Below are 22,343 nucleotides of genomic sequence, written 5' to 3'. Positions count from 1 at the left end.
CTCATAAGTAACAGCATACGAAACTGAGATAGGATGGTAATTTTGGTCTTGCCTAAACTTCCTTTCTAAAAATTGAAACTGGATTGCTACTGCTCATCTCCAGTTTAAGTAGCTCTTCTCCATAACTGTTGCTCAGCAATTCATATCTAGCACAATCTCCCCCTCTCTATAGTCCATTTTCTCTCCCCAATCAAAGCTTCCATACTCTCCAACACAAATGAGATTCCTAGAGATACTCTGGCATAACAATCAAATAAACACACCACCACAACAGATGGCACTGCCAGAATGAAAATCTTTGTAGAAAGTGAATTTATAATGCCAGGAGAGGGGTAGGAGCCCCTACTCTCCCCATAAGATACCTTGATGGCAAGGGGGAGAATAGTGGCAGGCTAGACAAAAAAATCCCTTCTACACATGGCACCATAGCCTGTTCCACAGATGCTCCTCCTAGAAGGTGCTGTTGTCACCACTGAGGTACTCCACTTCAGTCAGGAGACGCTCCATGAGGAGATGAAGACAGAAAAAGGAGTGATGGATAGTGGAGCATACAGAATAGCTACAGAGCACGTGGCAAGATTTTTCTGAGCTTGGCAAATTATAATGGTTCAACATCCACAATAGAATAGATTATCTTGATGTTTAGAGATGGTACAAATATAACAACAACTGTACTTTAATATTTTATCATCATCTTTATTCACATCAGGAGGAGGAGGAGATAACAGGTTTGAGAGCAACTGTGACAACTGTATTATAAATTTTCTTTAGCAAAACACCAGAATATACATGTGAGATTACTAGACCTTTCTTCAAGTTTCTAGTTTCTTCAAAATTCTAGCATCTGGGTTTTCTTTGCTAAAGATGTCCATGACAACAGTATTTAGATGAGTGGGAAGGAATATAAACTGATCACACAACCAGAAAACTAGAGTAAAGGTAATCACAGCGCCTTGGCAAACTGCATATTTGTACGTTGAAAACCTTAGTGTGTGTTGCTAAATCTCAAGCACACGTGCCATGCTTACAAACAAGCTAAATTTGTAACTGAAGGCACCATACACAAAGGTTACAGAACCTATACGAATTCCTTATCTGTGCCTATGTCTAAACTCATATTCTAGACATGTTAATCTCTTCATAGTGAAGGTCAAAACTAACTTTCTATCATAAACCCACTTTTTCCTAACACTCCATCCCACTTCACCAATACTAAACCAACTCCCCAAAAAATTTTCCTGTGTGATCTTACACAAAGGAAGAAGTTTTTCTAAAAAGCCTGAGGCCAGTAGGAGAAGGCATTCATTTAGTGAATATTCAGGAAATTACGTATTTTGCTTTTCTGAGTTTTTCTAATATTTTTTCCCTCATAATAATGACTTGTGTTCTGTGCAGCAATTACTTGGTACAGATTCTGGATTTCTGCAACACTTCCTCCCTTCCTACTCCAAGACCTCTTCTTTTCACTGCTCCTCATCCAACCGGAACAATAGAACAGTATTTAATGTTTATTTTTATATTAAATTCAATTTTACATTTCCTCCAGATTTACATTTTCCATGTGATACATATTTTTGTATTTACAATGTTTGACTGCATTACAAAAAATGTTGTGGAAAAGCTGGAGGCTTTGAGGTTCAGAAAGAAGACTGGACTTTTGGGATGTGGTTTCAGTTTTGGTTTTCCTGCCCAGATGAAGTTTTTGGTACTTGGGAAGAGATGCATGTCTTATTTCTCCCCTCATTTTGAGGAGGGAAAGAAGTGACTTGCCATTTTGGAGCAGGAATTTTAATTGAGTTAATTTATATTTCTTGTTCTCACCACTGCCACCCTTCCCAATAACTGTCCTAGGGCACCCCATCCCAATAACTGTCACTTCATCTAGCCCTGAGTTACCACCAAATTGAAGTGTAGGTAGAAGAAACTTTTCTACTGGGCTATTGTTGCATGCTATCTGTAGACTCAGGCAGATAACACTGCATCACCATAGGTACCAAGCATATTTGATTCATGTTCTGCAAGTTTCAGTCATAACCATCTGAGTTAGAGGCTTGTTTTAAGAAGGAGAAAGTTTAGTTTCTAGAGCACAATTAAGAATAAAATGCAAATATACAGCCATTTGCACAATCCTTTAACGGTATAATATCTGTAAAACAAAGCGCCAACAATTCAGGGTTTGTTTAATTTGCTGACCTTGCCTAAAACTGGCATTTTGCCAATTTTCAGAGAAGTCTGAGATGGGAAAAATTAGTTATTCTCTGACTGAATTTGTTCCCAATCAAATCAATGACAATACTTTCATTTATTTAAATGGGAGCAGGAACAGGCAGGTTTGAAAAGTAATTTTTGTAGGAAACAAGTACACAGGTCTTATAACTTTCTCTGTTTGTGTCACTCTGCATAGGTGTGAACAGGGAGAGGTGACATCTTCGTCTATAGCAATTAATAAATGTACACAAAACAGGGAGTAATATTTTAGTGGATGAGATTTATCTCAGTGAGAAGATCAGGCTTGTCAGAAACAGTGGATGAGAGCCATAAAATTACTGTTGATTGAGAGAAATTACATTTTTTTTTAAACCAACATGGCTCAATTTCTCTCAAATCTTAAAAAAAATTGCTCATAGTTCAATTAATACTAATTTGGTTGTTAAAAACCTCAGTTATAGCAATGCATCTCTTCATAACCTAAGAAAAATTAAGACTATAGCAAGCCACAAATTTGATTAGAAGCACAAAAATCAAACACATTCACAAACCTTTTGCTTTGTTTTCTCTAACTTGGATTTCAGTTTTCTACCTCTTTTGCCAGTCCAGCCAGTCACAAACTCTGATCCTGTAAACCAATTTTAAAAATTCTTAAAAATTTCACAATACTTAAAACACACACACACACACACACACACACACTTCCCTGCCCATATCTGTTTATTACACACACCTACATACTTACCCAAAGAGGTTTCAGCAGTAAATGAATGTTTAGTTCCTCTGTTGGACTCAAAAACAAAGCCTGGTAGATCTTCTTTTAATATTGTAGCTTGCTGACCATCTGAATTGTGGATAGCAATTTCTCCTTCCTTCAAACAGGTGAGTGACCAATTTCCCACAGTAAGTTTAGTGGGCCCAGGTGCTGATAAAATTGGCTGACTTGTGGTGGATGGCTTTACCTGGCTTCGAGCTCTTTGTAACTTCTCTAAGAATTCACTTCTACTTTCTATTTAAAAAAAAACAAAAACACACCCACAGACAATTTTCCAGTGCTTGACGTTAAAACTTAATATATTTCAAGCATGTTTTTTTCAGGAACAAAATTTGACTTTAAGTATACTCAGTGCAAAATTTAATTTTAGATTAAGGCTCTTTCAAAAAGATTTTGAACTCCAGCCCTCTGTATCTATACATTATAATAGGATTTAATTACATGACTACACAAGAACTGCACAATATAACTTTTCTTGGGTGACAGAAAAGACATATAATGTTTGTTAGGAAGTGTAACACAAAGTGAAGTTAAATTAAAGTTTAATCTTGTAAAAATCTAGTAAGTAATTTACCTCATTACTGTTACTGTGAAGTTCTCTAGGAGCCCAAACAAGAGAAATAGGAGCCCAAATCAACCCTCCAACAGAAAAACACACTAAAATGGAAACAGCATTTGCAACGTTGAAGTTCAAAAGGGGGTTGGGAAGGAGACTGCAGTAAGAAGCAACAGTTAACACAAGTGGGCTGCTGCAGATTCAGGAGACCATGCCAAGGAGATGCCACTACTCCCAATCTGCTGACTACTTTTCAGGTCCTTTGCTCCATATAGAGGGGAACATCTTACTCTGACCGTTTTATTTATAATATTTTTCTCAACATATGGAAACTAAAAAACTATAGACAAGTTTTTCATCTCCTAAATGATCATTTGATTTTGACCAATATTAATAGTTTAAACAATAAAGCAGTCTTATGGCATCATTCAAGGGACTGACAAAATCAATTATGTATATGAGATAATATTTTAATAGAGGAGGAACAGAACAGTATCCAGTATATCTGAGAAGAGTTTAAGGTAGTCTCAACCTAGGCTGCCTAACAATTATCTCATATAGTTGTCATTATATGTTTTTTTCTATAAAGGTGTGAAGTTAAGCAATATTAAACCCCTGCAAGAATGCTCTCATTCAGAAGTAGAATGGCCTTAGTTCACACTTAAAGAATTGTCTACATGAACATTTAGTTTGTAGGCAACTTGGATATAAACATACTTCACACTAACCTGCCACACACAAGTGTTAGTGTGTATCAGCAGGGTCCACACGAACAGTTCCTTCGTGTGCTTGGATCTACACACGAGATAGATTAAAGCAGACAAAGGAAATGTTAGTGTGCACCAACAGGATCCACGTGGACATTTAGTGCCTGGCAGGGTACGTAGGGTAGATTTACACCCTAGCTTACCACAAACTAAACATTCTTGGATTAAGGAATTAACATTCTTGGATTAAACGTCCTTGGATTAAGGAAAAATGAACCAAGGCCACTTTACTTCTGAATGAGAGCATTCATGCAGGGGTTTAATATGCTTTAACTTCACACCGTTAGTTAATTTGGCTTAACTTTCCTGGATGTTCCTGTGTAGAAAAGCCCTAACTTGGTTCTGTGAGGTTGATCTAGTAAGATACCTCTCCAAAGTGATCAAGAGTGGCAGAATAGCATCCTTGGTTTCTATTCTCTATCCATAATTGCAATGCACAATGTGCAGTTCTAATTCAATGTCGATTAACCCCAGGATGCACCGTATGTAATTTATTATTTTTATTATTATTTTTGTGAGTGGGTGAAAAGATGTTGAATTACAAAGGATTGCTGTTGAGCAATAGAACTGAGTAGTGTGAACAACACAAAGATACAAACTCTGTATAGAGTGTATAAGTATACAGTGGACATCTTAGAAAAGTCCTTCTTTACCCCCTTCACGTTTGTTTAATTTTGGTTGGTTTGAATTTTTAGGAGACAAATCAAAACTTCAGTGCAAAAATCACAATAATTTAAATTTGAATTTTGAAATTTAAAGCGAGTCAGGGCAATCTTATATATGTCTACTTCCATATTATCACAACACTTGTCAATATGGTTTACTATATGGTAAATGTTTAATTATGATTTAACTAGATAAATTTAGAAATGTTTCACTAATTAATTTACTTAATTGTAAGAATGCAGGTAAAATGACAAAAAAAGATTCCAATAATGCCAGGCAGTAGCGAAAATATTTTTACACCTCTAAAGACTGCATGCTTAAATCATTTTATGCATATAAATTTGTTTTGTACTACACAGTAAAATGTATATACATTTATACAACAGTAAAATGGCAATTTTTAATGGTTAGTGTGCTTTAACGTCACATCTTTAGTTAATTCAGCTTAACATTCCTCAGGGTCCCCATGCAGAGAAGCCCCACATCTGCAACTAAGGCCATGTCTACACCACAGGGTGCTAGAGCAACACACTGGGGTTTAGGTTGATATAGCTATGGTGCACAGGGTGTGTGGATTTTTTCACACCCTTGAGAACAATAGCTATGTCAACCTACATTTTAAGTGTAGATCAGGCTAAAATATTTGACTGCAAATATTACTAGGCCTATTTTAACATGCTTCACTAGATAAGGTTGAAATTAACCTTATATTACAAGCCTGATTTTTATCTGCCCTCACCCCAACTTCACCAAAACAAATACAATCTCACTGAAGTTTCACAGATATGATCTTAAACCAAGAAATGTCCCTGATTTAATATCATATTTCTGGGTCCCCATATAGAGAAGCACTAAATTTGCACTACGGGCACTACAGCAGCCCAGCTACAATGCTGTAGCTATGCTAATCCCCCCGTTTTTTCCCCAGACACATTTGAAACAAATCAGACCTGGAATCTGGGAGCTATAAGGATTTCAGAAAGTTAATTATCTTCTAGGGCATTTTCATAACTACCCATTACCAGTTGAGCTAAGAAGTTAAAAATGTCTTTTAATCTTTTCATCTTGGCAAGAATTGGTGGATTTCACTACAATATTTTATAAATGGGTTTAACAAAAATAGTTACTAAAAGTGGTTTCCATATAACCTAGAAACAGGTTTATTAAACCTAGAAACAGGTTTATTAAACTCCATATGACCCTAGTCACATTGATATAATGGGCTGCAGGAGGAAGAAAGCACACTGAAGGATGGAAAGTGCATCTAGAAACCTAGAAAGTACTCCCCAAACAAATCTACTTTACATGTCTCTCCCTTTGCTCCCACATCAGTATAGTTTTCTCTTCATAAAGGGAAATGGGAAGGCATGGGAAACTTGGTCTAAAAAGTTACATGATTATGGTTTTGATAATGGAATCAGACACTATCTTTATTAGATGTCCTTCATCAACATGCCTGTCTCATAAAAGCTAAAATTTGGACCATCTTTTGGAGAGGAGAAAGCAGAGCTAAATTTGCTTCAGTGATTACATTTTTCTATACTTTTATTTTTCAAATATAATCTTAACTTTGACATTCCAGACTAACATATGAAGAAATGACAAAGTTTAAGGGTTTCTCCCTTTTAACAATAGATACTAACTTAAGTTCAGATTTTTTTTCTTGGAATTTCCATTAGCTTTCAACAGTGGAACTCCAACCTTCTCTTCTCTGAAGTTTCAAACTACTAGGCTCATAAAGCCATTACACCCTGTTTCAATCCTGAACCACAACACCCCGTTACTAAATTTCACAAATTAAGTTGTGTAAAACCACAATACAGCTGATGATTTACAAATGTATGAACTGTTGCACTAGTGAAAAGATGAAACAAAGAAGATTGCTTCTGCTTCCTGGATAAAAGCAGCAATCAACACGCTTAATTAATAGAAGTTGCACATTCTGTACAGAGTATAAAAAATATGTTGCAGAATACTTATAGCTCCAGGTCTGTCACCTAATCCCCTTAACAGTTGAGACACTGTGACATGTTTCCCAACCTTGATGAGAAACTTTCCTTTGTCTTCCAACACAGGCAATTTCACTCTGCCAGCTAAAAGCAAACAGTAAATTAACATTTCAACCTGTTTTCCTGGGATGGCCACTACAACGTGCCTTTAATGATTGGGATGATAAAATTATGTTTGCATGAAAAAAATCAAAACAAAATGAAGTTAATACACATTTACTGGCGAGATGTTTTCTGAACATAATCACCAAGAAAGTCAATTTATAGTCACATACTATTTAACAGAAGCATCACAATTAACTGACCATCTTCTGTCTGTTTAAAAGCTTTACTGTTTAGTAAGCCAATTTCTGTAAAACAGAATAGATCAAATTAAACAATATAAATAACCCAAGATTTCATTTATTGTGAAATTGAGAAGAAATTATACCTGAACTATCTGATCCTCCTTCAGGACTCCCACTTGAATACATTGTTGCCAGTTTTCCATCCAAGATAAATCTGAACCATCCATTACTACCATTAGACAGTTCCAGGGCTGCTGCATCACTCCAGATATACAAGCAGTCCCTTCCCCTAATGATGGACCACTCTCTCCAGTGATATGGTTTACCCTGCTGCAGTTCTTTAGCATCCTCTTGGGGTTCATCTTCCTGTAAAGTTGGATAAAATAAAGTAATTCAGGAAAGAGGTAATTTAAATATACTTGCTGTAAAAATACAAAAAGTTAGACATTAGAAACTAAACATTCAAAAATATAAACATAAACTGTAAAATACTTTTTAAAAGTTTTCGTTAAGGGATGTTTAATGAGATAATCTGAATAAGCAGCAGTTCTCTCCACAAATTACCCACTAAAACACCTACCTGGTGGAGCAGCCATCTTGGTACAACAATGGTATTGTGTGGGTGCACTGACAAGGAGGAAACTTAACATAAGAGACTACAAAACAGTTTCCATCCTGCTTTAACAAGATAATGTTTTATTGTCTACTATTTCAACTTATTTAATTTTTGAACTTCTACGTTTCTCTTGTAGTTAAACCTATTTAAGTATTCCAGATGTGTTGTTCATTTCCTTCAGAGGTCTGTACGTACAGATCTACCATTGTGCTTTTTCTACCAAAGCAAAAAAACAAAAAAAGCTTTCAGTTTAGGCAACATTGCATTTTTTGCAACTTGTTCTCCAGTGGTATAGCATTACATCACCTAGAGGAAAATCACCAAAGGTGATTTGATGAGTAAAAGTTAAAGTTGAATGGGTGATGGATATAGCGAGTGGTCAGTTACATGGTAGTTGGGAATTGATACATTAAGTACTGTACATTAAATACACATTCTCAAATTTTCTGTATTTTAAGGGAGTATTTTCTTAGTTATGTTTAAGACCATTATTGCAAGGTTTAGAAATGTTAGCTATTTAGATACGACTATTTTTAAACTACAGTTGAAAATAGATTCATAAATCCTACTTATCGGTTATATTTCAGTAATTTTTTCAAAGCACTTGATGAATATCAGCTAATTAATCCCTACAACAATTCAAAGAGGTATTATCTCCATTTTACAGATGGGAACACTGGGAGAGAGCTTGATTTCCTGTTCAGATGCATATTACATTACCGAACAAAACAATGGAGTCAATTTAACAGAACATATTCGAGTACTATTATTGGTTTTATTTATGTATTTTTTCACATTTTCATGAAGTTGCAAAGATGTAGAGACAAAAGACGGCTTTGTAGAACAGACAAAGCTAGATAACGCTGTGCTTACTTTCTCAGGTTTGGACTCCTCTTCATTCTCATCATCAGAAGATGGTCCTGCCAAAGTTGACACTTTACTAATTACACCCAGCCTAGCAAGCTGGTCTAGAAAAAGGTCACCACCTTTATCTACCAAATCCCTTATGATTTGCAAGGCTAGCAAGTGGCCATCATCATCATCCTGCAAGAAATTGGCGTAGGAGGGAAAGAAGAAAGGAGAGGGGTGTTTACTGCAAGCCATTTCAAATATTAAGCATTGTTAGTCCACAACTTAAACTGTTCACATCACAGCCTGCTGATTTATCAAAATTAAAAAACATCTGGTCAAAGACAAGATAATGGCCTAATATCAAGTAATCACAAAAAACTGATCTTTATTTCACATACAGATTCAATACATTGTAAAAGCAGTACAAAAAAAGTTAAAAGGGGGCAATTTTTTGTTTCTCAACTACAGTGTTATATCATGAATAATAAAAAGAATAAGCTTACCTCTTGATCAAGGACAGTAGCAGTGATCTCAACCAATACTGTGGGCAGGTTGTGACCAGCATCAGAATCACAAACTTCTTTTAACAATGCTTCAGAACAAAAATGAATCATTTTTCTAATGAGGGCAAGACTTGCTTTCCTTTAAAAATTAAAATAAAAAATTATTCCTTGCAAAGCTAAACAATCATACAACAAGTGATAAAAACTGTCTCAAAAAACGAGCTCCAAAGGTTTTTGTATTCTACTTATTATATTATCTCTAAAATTTATATCTGATAACTGGGACTGAAATATTGGACTGTTAGCTCAGTTTTAATTCTTTTAACCTATATGTATATAGAATCAAGAAGTGCAGAAATCTGAAGTCCTCCTCTTCCTCCACACCTTATCTCCGTGCAACCTTACTCAACCACTACCTCTCTGGAGATGTCTAACGTCTTTCTCTACTCCTGGCGAAACCACACTGGATTTGCTTCTCTGTCTCCTTCCTGGATAGCCAAATCCCAACAACCTCAATACATCGAAAACTCAACTCCTCTTTCCTCATCCATTTACTATTAGAAAGACAAAGGCTTAAGGCAAGAAGGGACCATTAGATCATCTAGTTTGATCTTCTGTATATAATAGGTCATTAAATTGCACTTGGTTACCCATGTATGGAACCCAATAACTGTGTTTAACTAAAGCATAATGTGTGTTTGACTAATGTGCATCTTCCAGAAAGCCTTTTAGGCTTGATTTGAAGTCATCAAAAGACAGAATCTGCCACATCCCTCAGTAATTTGTTCCAATGGTTAATCACACTCAGTGTTAAATTGTCTTTTTTATTTTAATTTGAATTTGTCTGGCTCATGCTTCCAAACATCTGTTAGTCTATAAGGTGCCACAAGACTCTTTGCTGCTTTTACAGATGCAGACTAACACGGCTACCCCTCTGATACATAACACTCTTTGTGACTTCTCCCATGCAGCATCCCAAAGCCAGAGCATTCTCCCTTAGCCTGTCACATCTCACCCTCCTTTCTCCTCCAAGCCTCTTGCTAAAATACACTTCTTCCAAGACACCTGTAAATCCTACCTCTCTCTACAGAGAAAAAAAAATATTTATAAGCCCCAAGCAAAAATCATGGAACATACATGCAAAATTTCTGTTCAATCACATTGCTTTTCATTAAATTTCACATCAAACTATTGAGGTTACATGTGCTTTATCCTTAGAATAGTAAGTACCAGGATGAGTGCAGCAGCACTTTTCCCTGCCCCAAGTCTCCACATTTTAAAAAAAGATTAGCCACTTGCAAATACCAAATTTTCAGATGATTTAGCTAATTATTGAAGAAACAATACCCTACTGACATTTTCTATTGAGTTAAATCACAAATGTTTGTATAACTGACATACTATAAATGTATGGATACTGATTGGTATGAATAACTGTTACCTTATGGAAGGTAGCATAGTTTGTTGAAATGTTTGTGCAAATACAGGCAATAGTCTTTTCAAGTATATAGGTGCCATCTCTGGATCCCCTTTGGGTTCATTACATTCTTCTTCATCTTTGTTTGCATCTTTCTTTTTCTTTTCATCTCCTTTATTAACTGGACACATCCAGTCACCTGCAAAATGTAATTTTTTTGGAACAAACATTTACTGACAATCTTTTTCCAACAAATAAAACTGAAATGGCAAATTAAGGGCCACATACTGAAAGCACTACTAAACTTCAATGGGAAAACTCACAGAACGAGTTCTATATTGGATGCTTATGTCCAAACAGTTACTATTTTACTCCACTATGCCTCTACGAGGAGAAAACAGAGGGAAGAAAAATGCAAGCAATACCACTGGAAGAGAAGAGTCAGGAAATAATAATTCACACTAACCTGGAGACTGAAGAATAGCCACCACTTCACTGTGCCCCCTTTCACGAGCTTTGTCTAAAGGAGTTTTCCCATCTTCATCTCTCAAATCAGGGTTCGCACCATGTCTCAGGAGAGTCTACAGGCAAACAAATTTTGAGAGAAAACTAATAAAATTCCTTTTCTAAATAACGAACCCTATTATCAACCTGCTCATTCCTGGGCTTCGCATGAACCTATCTACAATAGAAGCACATTGTGTGTATGTGATACTTACCGTTGTCTGTACTTGTTTCACTAACCTAGCAGCACCAGAAGCTAGCTTTCCAATACAGTAGAACCTCAGAGTTACGAACACCTCAGGAATGGAGGTTGTCCATAACTCTGAAACATTTATAACTCTGAACAAAACATTATGGTTGTTCTTTCAAAAGTTTACAACTGAACATTGACTTAATACAGCTTTGAAACTTTACTATGCAGAAGAAAAATGCTGCTTTCCTTTCTTTAATAGTAGTTTACGTTTAACACCGTACTGTACTTTTCCCCCCCTTTTTGGGGGGGGGGAGTGGGGGGGGGAAGAAGAGTGTCTCTGTTGCTGCCTGATTGCGTACTTCTGGTTCCAAATGAGGTGTGAGGTTGACTGGTCAGTTTGTAACTCTGGTGCTCCTAACTCGGAGGTTCTATTGTACAAACAGTGTTTTTGTAGGAAACTTTAAAAAGTATATGCACAACAGATGATTTCTGCTTCAAAAACAGTACAGAAGTTTGAATTCACACCTTTGCCACTTGCGGCCTTCCAAAACATGCTGCATAATGTAATGATGACGACCTCTGACCTCTGTTAACATCAGCACCCCTTTCACAGAGAAATTCCACCTGTAAAATATAAAAAAACAGAAGCTAGTTTCCTTATTTATACATCTCTTTGCACAGAGAATTAAATAATTTGTATTACTTAATTTCAGTGAATGCATTTAACTTACCATTTCCTGAGTTCCAAAAGCTGATGCCCAGTTTAAAAGAGTTTGTCCTACATCATCCATAAAATTTACTTCAAAAGCTGAAAGTATTAGGTACAAGATAACTAATTAAAGTCACAGTACAATACATTCAACACAATTAATTTCTGATAAATAAAAGTAACAATATACTATTCTTTGGTCTTTAAACAAACTTTAAACATTCTCAGATTCCTAAAAATATTCTGAAAGTCTTAGTTGTGAATCAAGGATAAAGAACAAGTGGCTAGATTCTCAGCATCACCACACTTTTAGGAGTCTAGAAAAGCACTAGGATTCACAAAGACTGAGTTCCACAGCTACTCTCCCTATAAAATAAATGGGGAGAAATAGGTACTTCACAAAAGCCAGCACAGTAGGTGGCTGCTCACCTCAGCAAACCAATGGGAAGAGTCAAGCCCCAGAGCACATGCTAAACGCCACCGCCTCAAAGACAAGAATTGAAGTCTGGACTCCAGGAAGATGCTTCCCTTTGCTTGGATTTCTCAGCTGCAAACCCCTTCTTGGTGCTAGGCGCTTATGCCATTTTTGCAAGAAGCTGCTCCTCTATCCTCCCATTTTGTGTAAGTTCGTCTCTAGGGGCCCAATTTGGTAGGCAAGCTCTGACTATGCTTACTGATCAGGCCCCGCCAGCGAGGTAGGTGGAAGAATGCACAAGTACTCCTCATTCTTTTTGCTGATACAGACTAACACGGCTACCAGTCTGAAATCTATCTTTACCCAGTTTGTGAATTACTCTGTGGCTTACACATCCAAACCCCTGGCACGGGGCTGTTGTGTGCATGCTCAGAGGCAGCAACTTTTACTGCAAATATTCCGGTACTGAACAAGTTTAGGCACCCCCAGGATTCAGGGACAGCTTTGTGAATCCAAGTGGGGTCTGGTTCTGAGATCTAAGCACCCAAGGCAGCAGTTAGGCACTTAAGTCCTTTTGTGAATCTAGCCCAAAGTAAGGATTGTTAACAGAAAGAAGTAGCCTGTATTAAGCAATGTAAGTTAATTCACACTGTTGATAAGAGCTTTAAGATATTAACTACTCTGACATTATTTAATTCACTTTAAAAGTTAGACTTTGAATTAATTAAATATGCAAACTTCAAAAAATATTTTTGCCTACCTCCTGTGTCAATAGCATCTATTAGTGCATCAGTATCTTTACTGCGGATGCAGTCTATCAGCTGCCGATGAGAACGTTCCCCAGAACTATCCAGTCTACGCAACCCTGGGATTCTGCCTGTAGATCCAGCATTAGACTTTGGCAGGGCCTTTCGCCCTTCAAACAGTAGCACCAAAAGAAGATCTACTAAACGCATGGTATCCAGTACACATCTTTCATCACCCTGTAATGCACTTTCTATAGAATCTGGAAGTTCAGATCTTAGGAGATCCTGGAAATAATTAAAAGTCTGAACAATAAAAAAATATATAGGACTTTAGAAAATACATGGTTTTATTTCCATATGAAATGTTTCTTTTTTCCTTTACAAAAAAAACACACAAAAATTTTATCATGAATAGAGGTTTTTAAAGTATATTAAGAAATAATTTTTAAATTTTAAAGAAAAATATTGGAAAAAGTGACGAACTGTAGCATTTAAATGATTCTTACGTGTGTTACTACTGGAGAGCCTCTACAGAGGGTTGACAACAGACTCACAATAGTTGACACCTGATTACTTAATTTAGAGTCTGCAGCTGTAGATGGTGCTCCAGTGCTGCTCCGACCCGGTTTGCAAGCTGAAGATGGTCCTGATGCTATACCACCAGCTGCTGCCATGCGTGATAACAACTCCTCAGTTAGTCCATGTTTGGCTAATGGGGCTGGATCAACTCCACGACGTGTAAATCTGTCAGCTAATGAAGCAAAACATCTAAGCGCTCCATCTGAAACCTGTGGAAGATGTATATAAGATGCTCAAGATTTGTCCCTTAAGGAGAATAGAGACTCACCGTATAAACATAAAGCAACAGTGCTTTAAAGCAGGGGTTCTCAAACTATGGGTCGGAAACTCAAAGTGGGTTGGGACCCCGTCTTAATGGGGTCGCCAGGATTAGTGTTAGACTTGCTGGGAGCTGAAGCTGGAGCCCCACTGCCTGGGGATGAAGCCAAAGCCTATGGGCTTCAGCCCAGGGCAGCAGGGCTCAGGTTACATGCCCCCTACCCAGTGCTGAAGACCTTGGGTTTTGGCTTTGGCCACCCCTCCTGGGGTGGTGGGGCTTGGGCTTTGGGCCCCCCAACCCGGGCTGGGAAGCTCAGGCTTCGGTCCCCACTCCTTGGGGCATGTAGTAATTTTTGTTGTCAGAAGGGGATCGCAGTGCAGTGAAGTCTGAGAACTTCTGCTTTAAAGAAAAGCATCAGCATTATAAGTACAATATCTTAGCTATCCTAAATTATAAAAATAAATTTTAGAGCAGTTTTTAATAGTACCTATAATTGTTTTAACAGCTCCACAATGGAGATATTGAAACACTGAAAGCTGCGATTTTACCTATACCTCCCACTAGAAAGTGTAGTTTGACAAAGTTACTGAAAAACAAAAACGCAGTTCATCATTTACATATATGAAAAAGAGAAAAACTTTTGAAGTAGCTGTATGAGTACAGCACTAGTAAAAAAAAAACTGGTAGTTTATCAAAGAAACTAAAGGTTTCTCCTTAAATTTTACCTTAAATGTTGATAGTTTCCCACCTTTTACACATTTGAATACTGAAATGCAATGTGTTACTTCTGAGGGACCATGGCTAGCCTCAGCAGGTCACTACTCTGAGAATGACAACCTCTGGAATAGTACACATTAGTTCTGCATTGTGGACATCCCCTTGGCTGGAACAGCCTATTTCACATATTAGGTACGGCTATGAGCATGTGTTGTTCTGAATATTTCCAGGAATATATCTAATCTAGATGAGTATCATCTCTCCCATAGACTATTCAGTCATTCATCTAGCCTTCTTAGACTGATCCAGACTGCTTGAGTGCTATGTGAATCACTGGAAGAAAAAACAGTTTGGGGCTCAGAAACATGCAAAAAAAAAAAAAAGCAACAGACAGACTGCAAGTGGGATTCTAGCACAACATGATCCGAGTCATTGTTGAAAGCATAAGGAGTATGGTAGTGGGATCCGTTTGTGCTCCCTGTCTGTGACTTGAAACTGAAACATGGATGATCAGACCTCATCATCAGCACAGTGCTGGTGATTTAAGAGAACAGATTTAGAATGAACTGTCCCCAAAGCCAAATTATTCTGGTCTTAACTCCTGCCTTGACATGTGTGAGAGAACAACTGTTCCCATGATATAAGTGACTTGAACCAGAAGTGTATCAACAAGGATAAGGATATAAATTTCCCTAGGGAAATTTAGGAGATACACAGATATTTTTATGATTCCTCAGGTCTCTTGCAATTCTCAAGGATATTGACACAGATTTACTTATGGATTCGTAGTTGGGAAATAAACTATTATGTGTGCCATTAGGGTATGAGATGCTTCTGAAAGGTAATTCTTACAAAAGGACTTAAAAAAATTAGCCTTACAATTTAGACCACATGTGCATGGTATTCCAGGCTTCCCAGTCTTGATGTGCTTGAAACTCAACAGTTTGGGGATGATGGAGGCTTGAACAGAGGAAGGCTCAAACTCTATAGAAGGTTGGCTGCATTAAGTGCCTAAGTATTTGCTAGGTGACCACCCAATCTGATGCAGAGCAAGAGGTCCTTTCATCTACTGTTAGAAGATGATACGTTCCCATCTCCTAGAGTTACCTTAAAAGGACTACTCAAACTTTCATATTAGCTGTTAATAAAACTCCAACTGCCGCTGTCCCCACCGCCCACACACACTGTATTCAACAAGTTCATTTATTTCTCACTGGGCAGCACCAATTTAGATTACATAAACTGACAGAAAAAATATTTAACATAATTTTCCATTATTTATGATGGGTCTTTTTCCTTTCAGGTTAGACAAGAAAACGTAACATACAGTGTCACAACAACTGAGCTGAAAAAATTTCAGAGCAATTGTTATTTAAGAAAATTCTTTGAAGAGAGTCATGAAAGTTTTCTGAGATCTTGTAAGGGTTTGTTTCCATAAAAGCTTAGGGCTACATATAGCCAGACAGCATCAAGCAATATTTTTGTTCTCTTGCTTGCAACTGAAAAAATTAGAACTATCACAATGATTCATAGTCTCAAATTTTTCCTTCCTTATGGAAAAACTGTACAAAAAATTCCAACTGATGATTTGTTAAGCATAATTAAATTGCTGATTTGTAACAAATTCAACCTACCAACAACAACATATGTCTACATCTCATCCATTCACTAGCCTATAGTGGCAGCTGAAGTAGAATACTGCAAAATATAATCAACATCTAACCTGTACTTTACTTTAATAGCAAACTAAAAATATAATGATGCAACTCTTGCGCTACATAAACAATCATTAAAAATTGCATACCTGATGGTCTTCATGTTTTAATAAACTAGACAGGGATTCCACACAGATTTCTAATGAAGAATCCTGAGGTTCCATTTTGCCACAAAGTCTGGATACTACTGCCATAGCAGAATGTAAAGTATCTTTATGAACTAGGTGCCCGCTATCACGAATAAATGTCAGCACACAGTTCAACCCACCGGCCTCAAACACAGCTCCTGATTCACGGGTACAGATTAGTTCTAACACCTGTAATATAATGAAATTGAATTGTAATGAAGTACATACTACTAGTTATCCAACTGTTCCCTCCTCATCTCCTCAGCTGACTGAGGGGGCAAACCAAAATAAATTCAGTTCCTCCATCAACAGCATCCAAAGTTTCCAGTAGTTCCAGTGCTCCCTCTCTAAGCAATGGAGTAAATACAGCAGAATCCATATGGGGGGCACTCCATGTGGACCAGCCAGGAGAAGAGTTGCCTCACATTAGGAAACGACTCTAGACCAGGGGTAGGCAACCTGCGGCACGCGAGCTGATTTTCAGTGCCACTCACACTGCCTGGGTCCTGGCCACCGAGCCAGGGGGCTCTGCATTTAATTTGATTTTAAATGAAGCTTCTTAAAAACATATTAAAAACCTTATTTACTTTACATACAACAATAGTTTAGTATCAGAGGGGTAGCCATGTTTGCTGCTTTTACAGATCCAGACTAAGAGTCCTGTGGCACCTTATAGACTAACAGATGTATTGGAGCATGAGCTTTTGTGGGTGAATACCCACTTCATCGGATACTCATAATCCAATACGTCTGTTAGTCTATAAGGTGCCACAGGACTCTTTGCTGCTTTAACAATAGTTTAGTTATATATTATAGACTTATAGAAAGAGACCTTCTAAAAACGTTAACATGCATTACTGGCACGCGAAACCTTAGAGTGAATAAATGAAGACTCGGCACATCACTTCTGAAAGGTTGCCGACCTCTGCTCTAGACGAACTCAGGGGCAGCTGCAGGCCCAAACAGACTCTGATGAGAAACTGCTGAGAGTGAATAGATCTAGTGGGAAGGGGAGAGAACGTATGTTAGGGGATGAATGGTGATTAAGTGGATGGGGAGATGAACAAGTGACAACTTGGGGCAGTTCAAGAGTGAGTGAATGGTAAAGTGGTTTGAGAACAACCGGAGTGATCACTGTTTGCAGTGCTGTAGCTGTGTTGGTCCAAGGATATTAGACAGAAGATGGGTGAGATGATCCCTTTTACTAGACCAACTTCTGTTGGTGAAAAAAAGACAAGCTTTTAAACTACACAGAGCTCTTCTTCCGGTCATGAAAGAGATAGTCCACTGTTGGGGAGGAGTGGGGCATTGGGCGAACATGTGAGTTTGCAACTCCAAGGAAAAGATGTGTATAGGTGGGGTGTAGGGATTTCATGTGCAGTTATAGGGGCAGTAGTTATATGGTAAGAATAGTCTAATATATTTGTTTGGATTGGTCAAATTTCTTGACCATTTTGCAAGGCCATTTTAAGATCATACCTAGGGTAACTGGACAAGCAGCAGAAATCCACACATAATTACAGCTCTACCCCCATATAACGCGACCCGATATAACACGAATTCGGATATAACACGGTAAAGCAGTTATCGGGGGGGGGGGGAGCTGCGCACTCCAGCAGATCAAAGCAAATTCGATATAAGGCAGTTTCAGCTATAACGCGGTAAGATTTTTTGGCTCCCGAGGACAGCGTTATATCAGGGTAGAGGTGTATGTACAAAATATAAAACCAAGAAGTTTCAAACGGAAGCTTAATTTTCTTGTCTTATTCTGATCAGAGGCAACTCCCCCAACCCCTTTTTTTGTGGAATTTTGAAAATGCTCTACAGTTCTATGAAATTAAAAATCAACTTTCTATTTATATTAAAAAAAATATGCAATTAATTCCTGAAGTTTCTCCTGATTTCACATTTTATATTCTTTGAGTTTTTTCTGAACAATAATTTCAGGAATGTTGGCATAACAAATCGACAGTGAAGACAATAAATGTACAAGCAAGCAATTTTATCAGAGTGAATACAATAAGTTATTCCTGTTTTTAAATTCATATTATAAACAGATTTTTCAAAAATATTTAAATATTCTGCTTTCTATGAAAGCAGAAATCTATTAAGAACACTTACCTTTACACACTGCTCAGCCAAGTCTCTGCTGGTTCTGTTGTTAAGTTCAACAACAACTAAACGATTACAAAGTGCTTTGATAGCTCCATCTACTCCCACAATCCTACGGGTGCATTCTGCTGATACATCCAGGTAATAAGTTATGGCACGAGCTGTTACCTCTAACACATTGTCTGGCGCACTTTCATCAAGGAAAATCTTGCAGAGTGCTGGTAAGAAAGTACGAGGAGGGCACCTGTAGGAAGAGGTAATTACGTATCAATTACTGTACAAATTCCTCAATGTTACGATATTTCATACAGTTTCAAATTAACAGGTTATCATCATCACACACGGGTATTTCTTCCAGATAAGTTTTTTAACAAAACTAACTCACTTATCCAACTAAGCTTATTGCAGTGGCATCTACTAATAATATACATGGAGTACAATGGCTCCATCAGGAACTCTTCAATTACCTGAAAATCAAAAGGGAATCCTACAAAACGTGGGAACGTGGACAAATTGCCAAGGAAAAGTACAAAAGAATAGCATAAGCATGATGGGACAAAAATCAGAAAGGCTAAGGCACAAAATGAGTCCTGTGGCACTCATTTAGCAAGGGACATAAAAGGCAATAAAACGAGGTTCTATAAGTACATTAGGAGCAAGACAAGAGAAAGATGAAGGAAAAGGTAAGTTCTCTACTTAGTGGGGAAGGAGAGCTAATACTAGATGACATTAAGGCCTCTGAGGTGTTCAATGCCTATTTTGCTTCATCTTCACTAAAAATGAAATTGTGACCAGACACAACATAATTCATACTAACAACAAAGGAGAAGGAACACAAACCACAACAGGGAAAGAACAGGTTAAAGAATATTTAGGTAAGTTAGATCTATTAAAGTCAGCAGGGCCTGATGAAATTCACCCTACAGGACATAAGGAACTAGCTAAAGCAATCTTGGAACCATTAACTATTATCTCTGACAATTCCTGGAGCGCCAGTAAAGTCCCAGAGGACTGGAGAAAGGCAAACAAATGACCTATCTTTCAAAGAGGGAACAAAGAGAACCCAGGAACCCACCCACCAGCCAGCCTAACTTCAACACTTGGAAAGATACTGGAACAAATTATTAAACAATCAATTTGTCAACACCTAGAAAATAATAGGGTTATAAGTAATAGCGAACATGGAATTAACAAATCATGCCAAACCAATCTGATTTCTTTTTTTGATAGGGTTACCAGCCTAGTGGATAGGGGGGAGACTGTAGACATGATATATCTTGATTTGAGTAAGGCTTTTGACACGGTCATAGAATCACAGAATATCAGGGTTAGAAGGGACCTCAGGTCGTCATCTAGTCCAACCCCCTGCTCAAAGCAGGACCAATCCCCAACTAAATCCTTTTTTTTTTTCTTTTTTTTTGCCCCAGATCCCTAAATGGCCCCCTCAAGGACTGAACTCTGGATTTAGCAGGCCAATGCTCAAAACACTGAGCTATCCCTCCCCCACTCCCATGTGACGTTCTCATAAGCAAACCAGGGAAATGTGGTCTAGATCAAATTACTATAAGGTGGGACCACAACCGAGTAACTGTTTTCAGAGAGTCGTTACCAATGATTTGCTGTCAAACTGAGAGGACGTATTTAGTGGAGTTCCAAAGCGGGTCTGTACTGGTTCCAGTATTATTCAATATTTTCATTAATGACCTGGATAATGGAGTGGAGGGTGATTGATTCTATGAAAATGCTTCCAGAGAACTGGAAGGGACCTCGAGAGGTCATCTAGTCCAGTTCCCTGCACTCAAGGCAGGACTAAGTATTATCTAGACCATCTCTGACAGGTGTTTGTCCAACCTGCTCTTAAAAATCCCCAATGATGGAGATGCCACAACCTCCCTATGCAATTTATTCCAGTGCTTAACCACTGACAGTTAGGAAGTTTTTCCTAAATGTCCAACCTAAACCGCCCTTGCTACAATTTAAGCCCATTGCTTCTTGTCCTATCCTCAGAGGTTAAGAATAACAATTTTTCCTCCCTCCTCCTTGTAACAACCTTTTATGTACTTGAAAACTTATGTCCCATCTCAGTTTTCTCTTCTCCAGACTAAACAAACCCAATTTTTTCACGCTTCCCTCATAGGTCATGTTTTCTAAACCTTTAGTCATTTTTGTTGCTCTTCTCTGGACTTTCTCCAATTTGTCCACATCTTTCCTGAAATATGGCACCCAGAACTGCAGATAATACTCCAGTTGAGGCCTAGTCAGCACGGAGTAGAGCAGAAAAATTACTTCTCATGTCTTGCTTACAATAGTCCTGCTAATACATGGCAAGATGATATTTGGGTTTTTTTGCAACAACGTTACACTGTTGACTCATATTTAGCTTGTGACCATCAGATCCCTTTCCACAGTACTCCTTCCTAGGCAGTCATTTCCCATTTGTATGTGTGCAACTGATTGTTCCTTCCTAAGTGGAGTACTTTGCATTTGTCCTTATTGAATTTCATCCTATGTACCTCAGACCATTTCTCCACTTTCTCCAGACTATTTTGCATTTTAATCCTATCCTCCAAAGCACTTGCAACCCCTCCCAGCTTGGTATCATCCTCAAACTTTATAAGCATACTCTCTCTGCCATTATCTAAATCACTGATGAAGATATTGAACAGAACTGGACCCAGAACCGATCCCTGCAGGACCCCACTCATTATGTCCTTCCAGCATGACTGTGAACCACTGATAACTAATCTCTGGGAATGATTTTCCAACCAGTTATGCACCCACCTTATAGTAGCTCCATCTAGGTTGTATTTCCCTAGTTTGTTTATGAGAAGATCATGCAAGATAGTATCAAAAGCTAACTAACATCAAGATATACCACATCTACTGCTTCCCCCCCCATCTACAAGGCTTGTTATGCTGTCAAAGAAAGCTATCAGGTTGGTTTGACATGATTTGCTCTTGACAAATCCATGCTGTTATTTATCACCTTATTATCTTCTAGGTGTTTGCAAATTGGTTGATTAATTATTTGCGACATTATCTTTCCAGGTACGAAAGTTAAGATGACTGGTCTGTAATTCCCCGGGTTGTCCTGATTTCCCTTTTTATAGATGGGCGCTATATTTGCCCTATTCCAGTCTTCTGGAATGTCTCCCATCTTCTAGGACTTTTCAAAGATAATTGCTAGTGGCTCAGATATCTCCTCAGTCAGCTCTTGGATTATTCTAGGATGTATTTCATCAAGCCCTGGTGATTTGAAGACACCTAACTTGTCTAAGTAATTTTTGACTTGTTCTTTCCCAATTTTAGAATCTGGTCCTACCTCATTTTCACTTTGGAGGGCAGGATTAGAATTCAAAATGACCCTGACAAATTAGAGAAATGGTCTGACTGAAATCAACAAGAACAAAATTCAACAAAGACAAGTGCAAAGTACTACACTTATGAAGGAAAAACCAAATGTGTAGCTACAAAATGGGGAAAAACTGCCTAGGCAGTAGTACCCCTCCAAAGGGCCTGGGGGTTATAGAGGATCACTAATGAGAGTCAACAATGTGATGCAGTTGCAAAAAAAGGTGAATATCATTCTGGGGTGTATTAATAGGAGTGT

The 22,343-nt window shown here is 37.9% G+C and overlaps 1 protein-coding gene across 8 annotated transcripts in view; it reads right to left on the bottom strand.

The window, feature by feature from the left end:
- Positions 1-22,343, bottom strand: part of HECTD1 (HECT domain E3 ubiquitin protein ligase 1) — an 89,255-nt gene that overhangs the window by 43,630 nt on the left and 23,282 nt on the right. For 6 of the 8 annotated variants that reach the window (XM_039534879.1, XM_039534878.1, XM_039534882.1 and 3 more), the window contains exons 3-15: positions 18,743-18,977; positions 16,583-16,810; positions 13,730-14,011; positions 13,238-13,526; positions 12,085-12,161; positions 11,879-11,977; positions 11,123-11,237; positions 10,681-10,855; positions 9,240-9,378; positions 8,758-8,928; positions 7,412-7,634; positions 2,954-3,217; positions 2,760-2,836 (exon numbers count right to left, since the gene is read on the bottom strand). In XM_039534879.1, the coding sequence (XP_039390813.1) occupies positions 2,760-2,836; positions 2,954-3,217; positions 7,412-7,634; positions 8,758-8,928; positions 9,240-9,378; positions 10,681-10,855; positions 11,123-11,237; positions 11,879-11,977; positions 12,085-12,161; positions 13,238-13,526; positions 13,730-14,011; positions 16,583-16,810; positions 18,743-18,977 (2,374 nt within the window). The remainder of the gene's footprint in view (positions 1-2,759; positions 2,837-2,953; positions 3,218-7,411; positions 7,635-8,757; positions 8,929-9,239; positions 9,379-10,680; positions 10,856-11,122; positions 11,238-11,878; positions 11,978-12,084; positions 12,162-13,237; positions 13,527-13,729; positions 14,012-16,582; positions 16,811-18,742; positions 18,978-22,343) is intronic. The other 2 variants (XM_039534880.1, XM_039534885.1) reach the window with 1 other exon arrangement.

Source organism: Mauremys reevesii, linkage group 4, assembly GCF_016161935.1.
Source record: "Mauremys reevesii isolate NIE-2019 linkage group 4, ASM1616193v1, whole genome shotgun sequence".
NCBI lineage: Eukaryota > Metazoa > Chordata > Testudines > Geoemydidae > Mauremys > Mauremys reevesii.
Note: the sequence above shows the minus strand (reverse complement) of the source record. Positions and strands in the feature narration are given on the sequence as shown.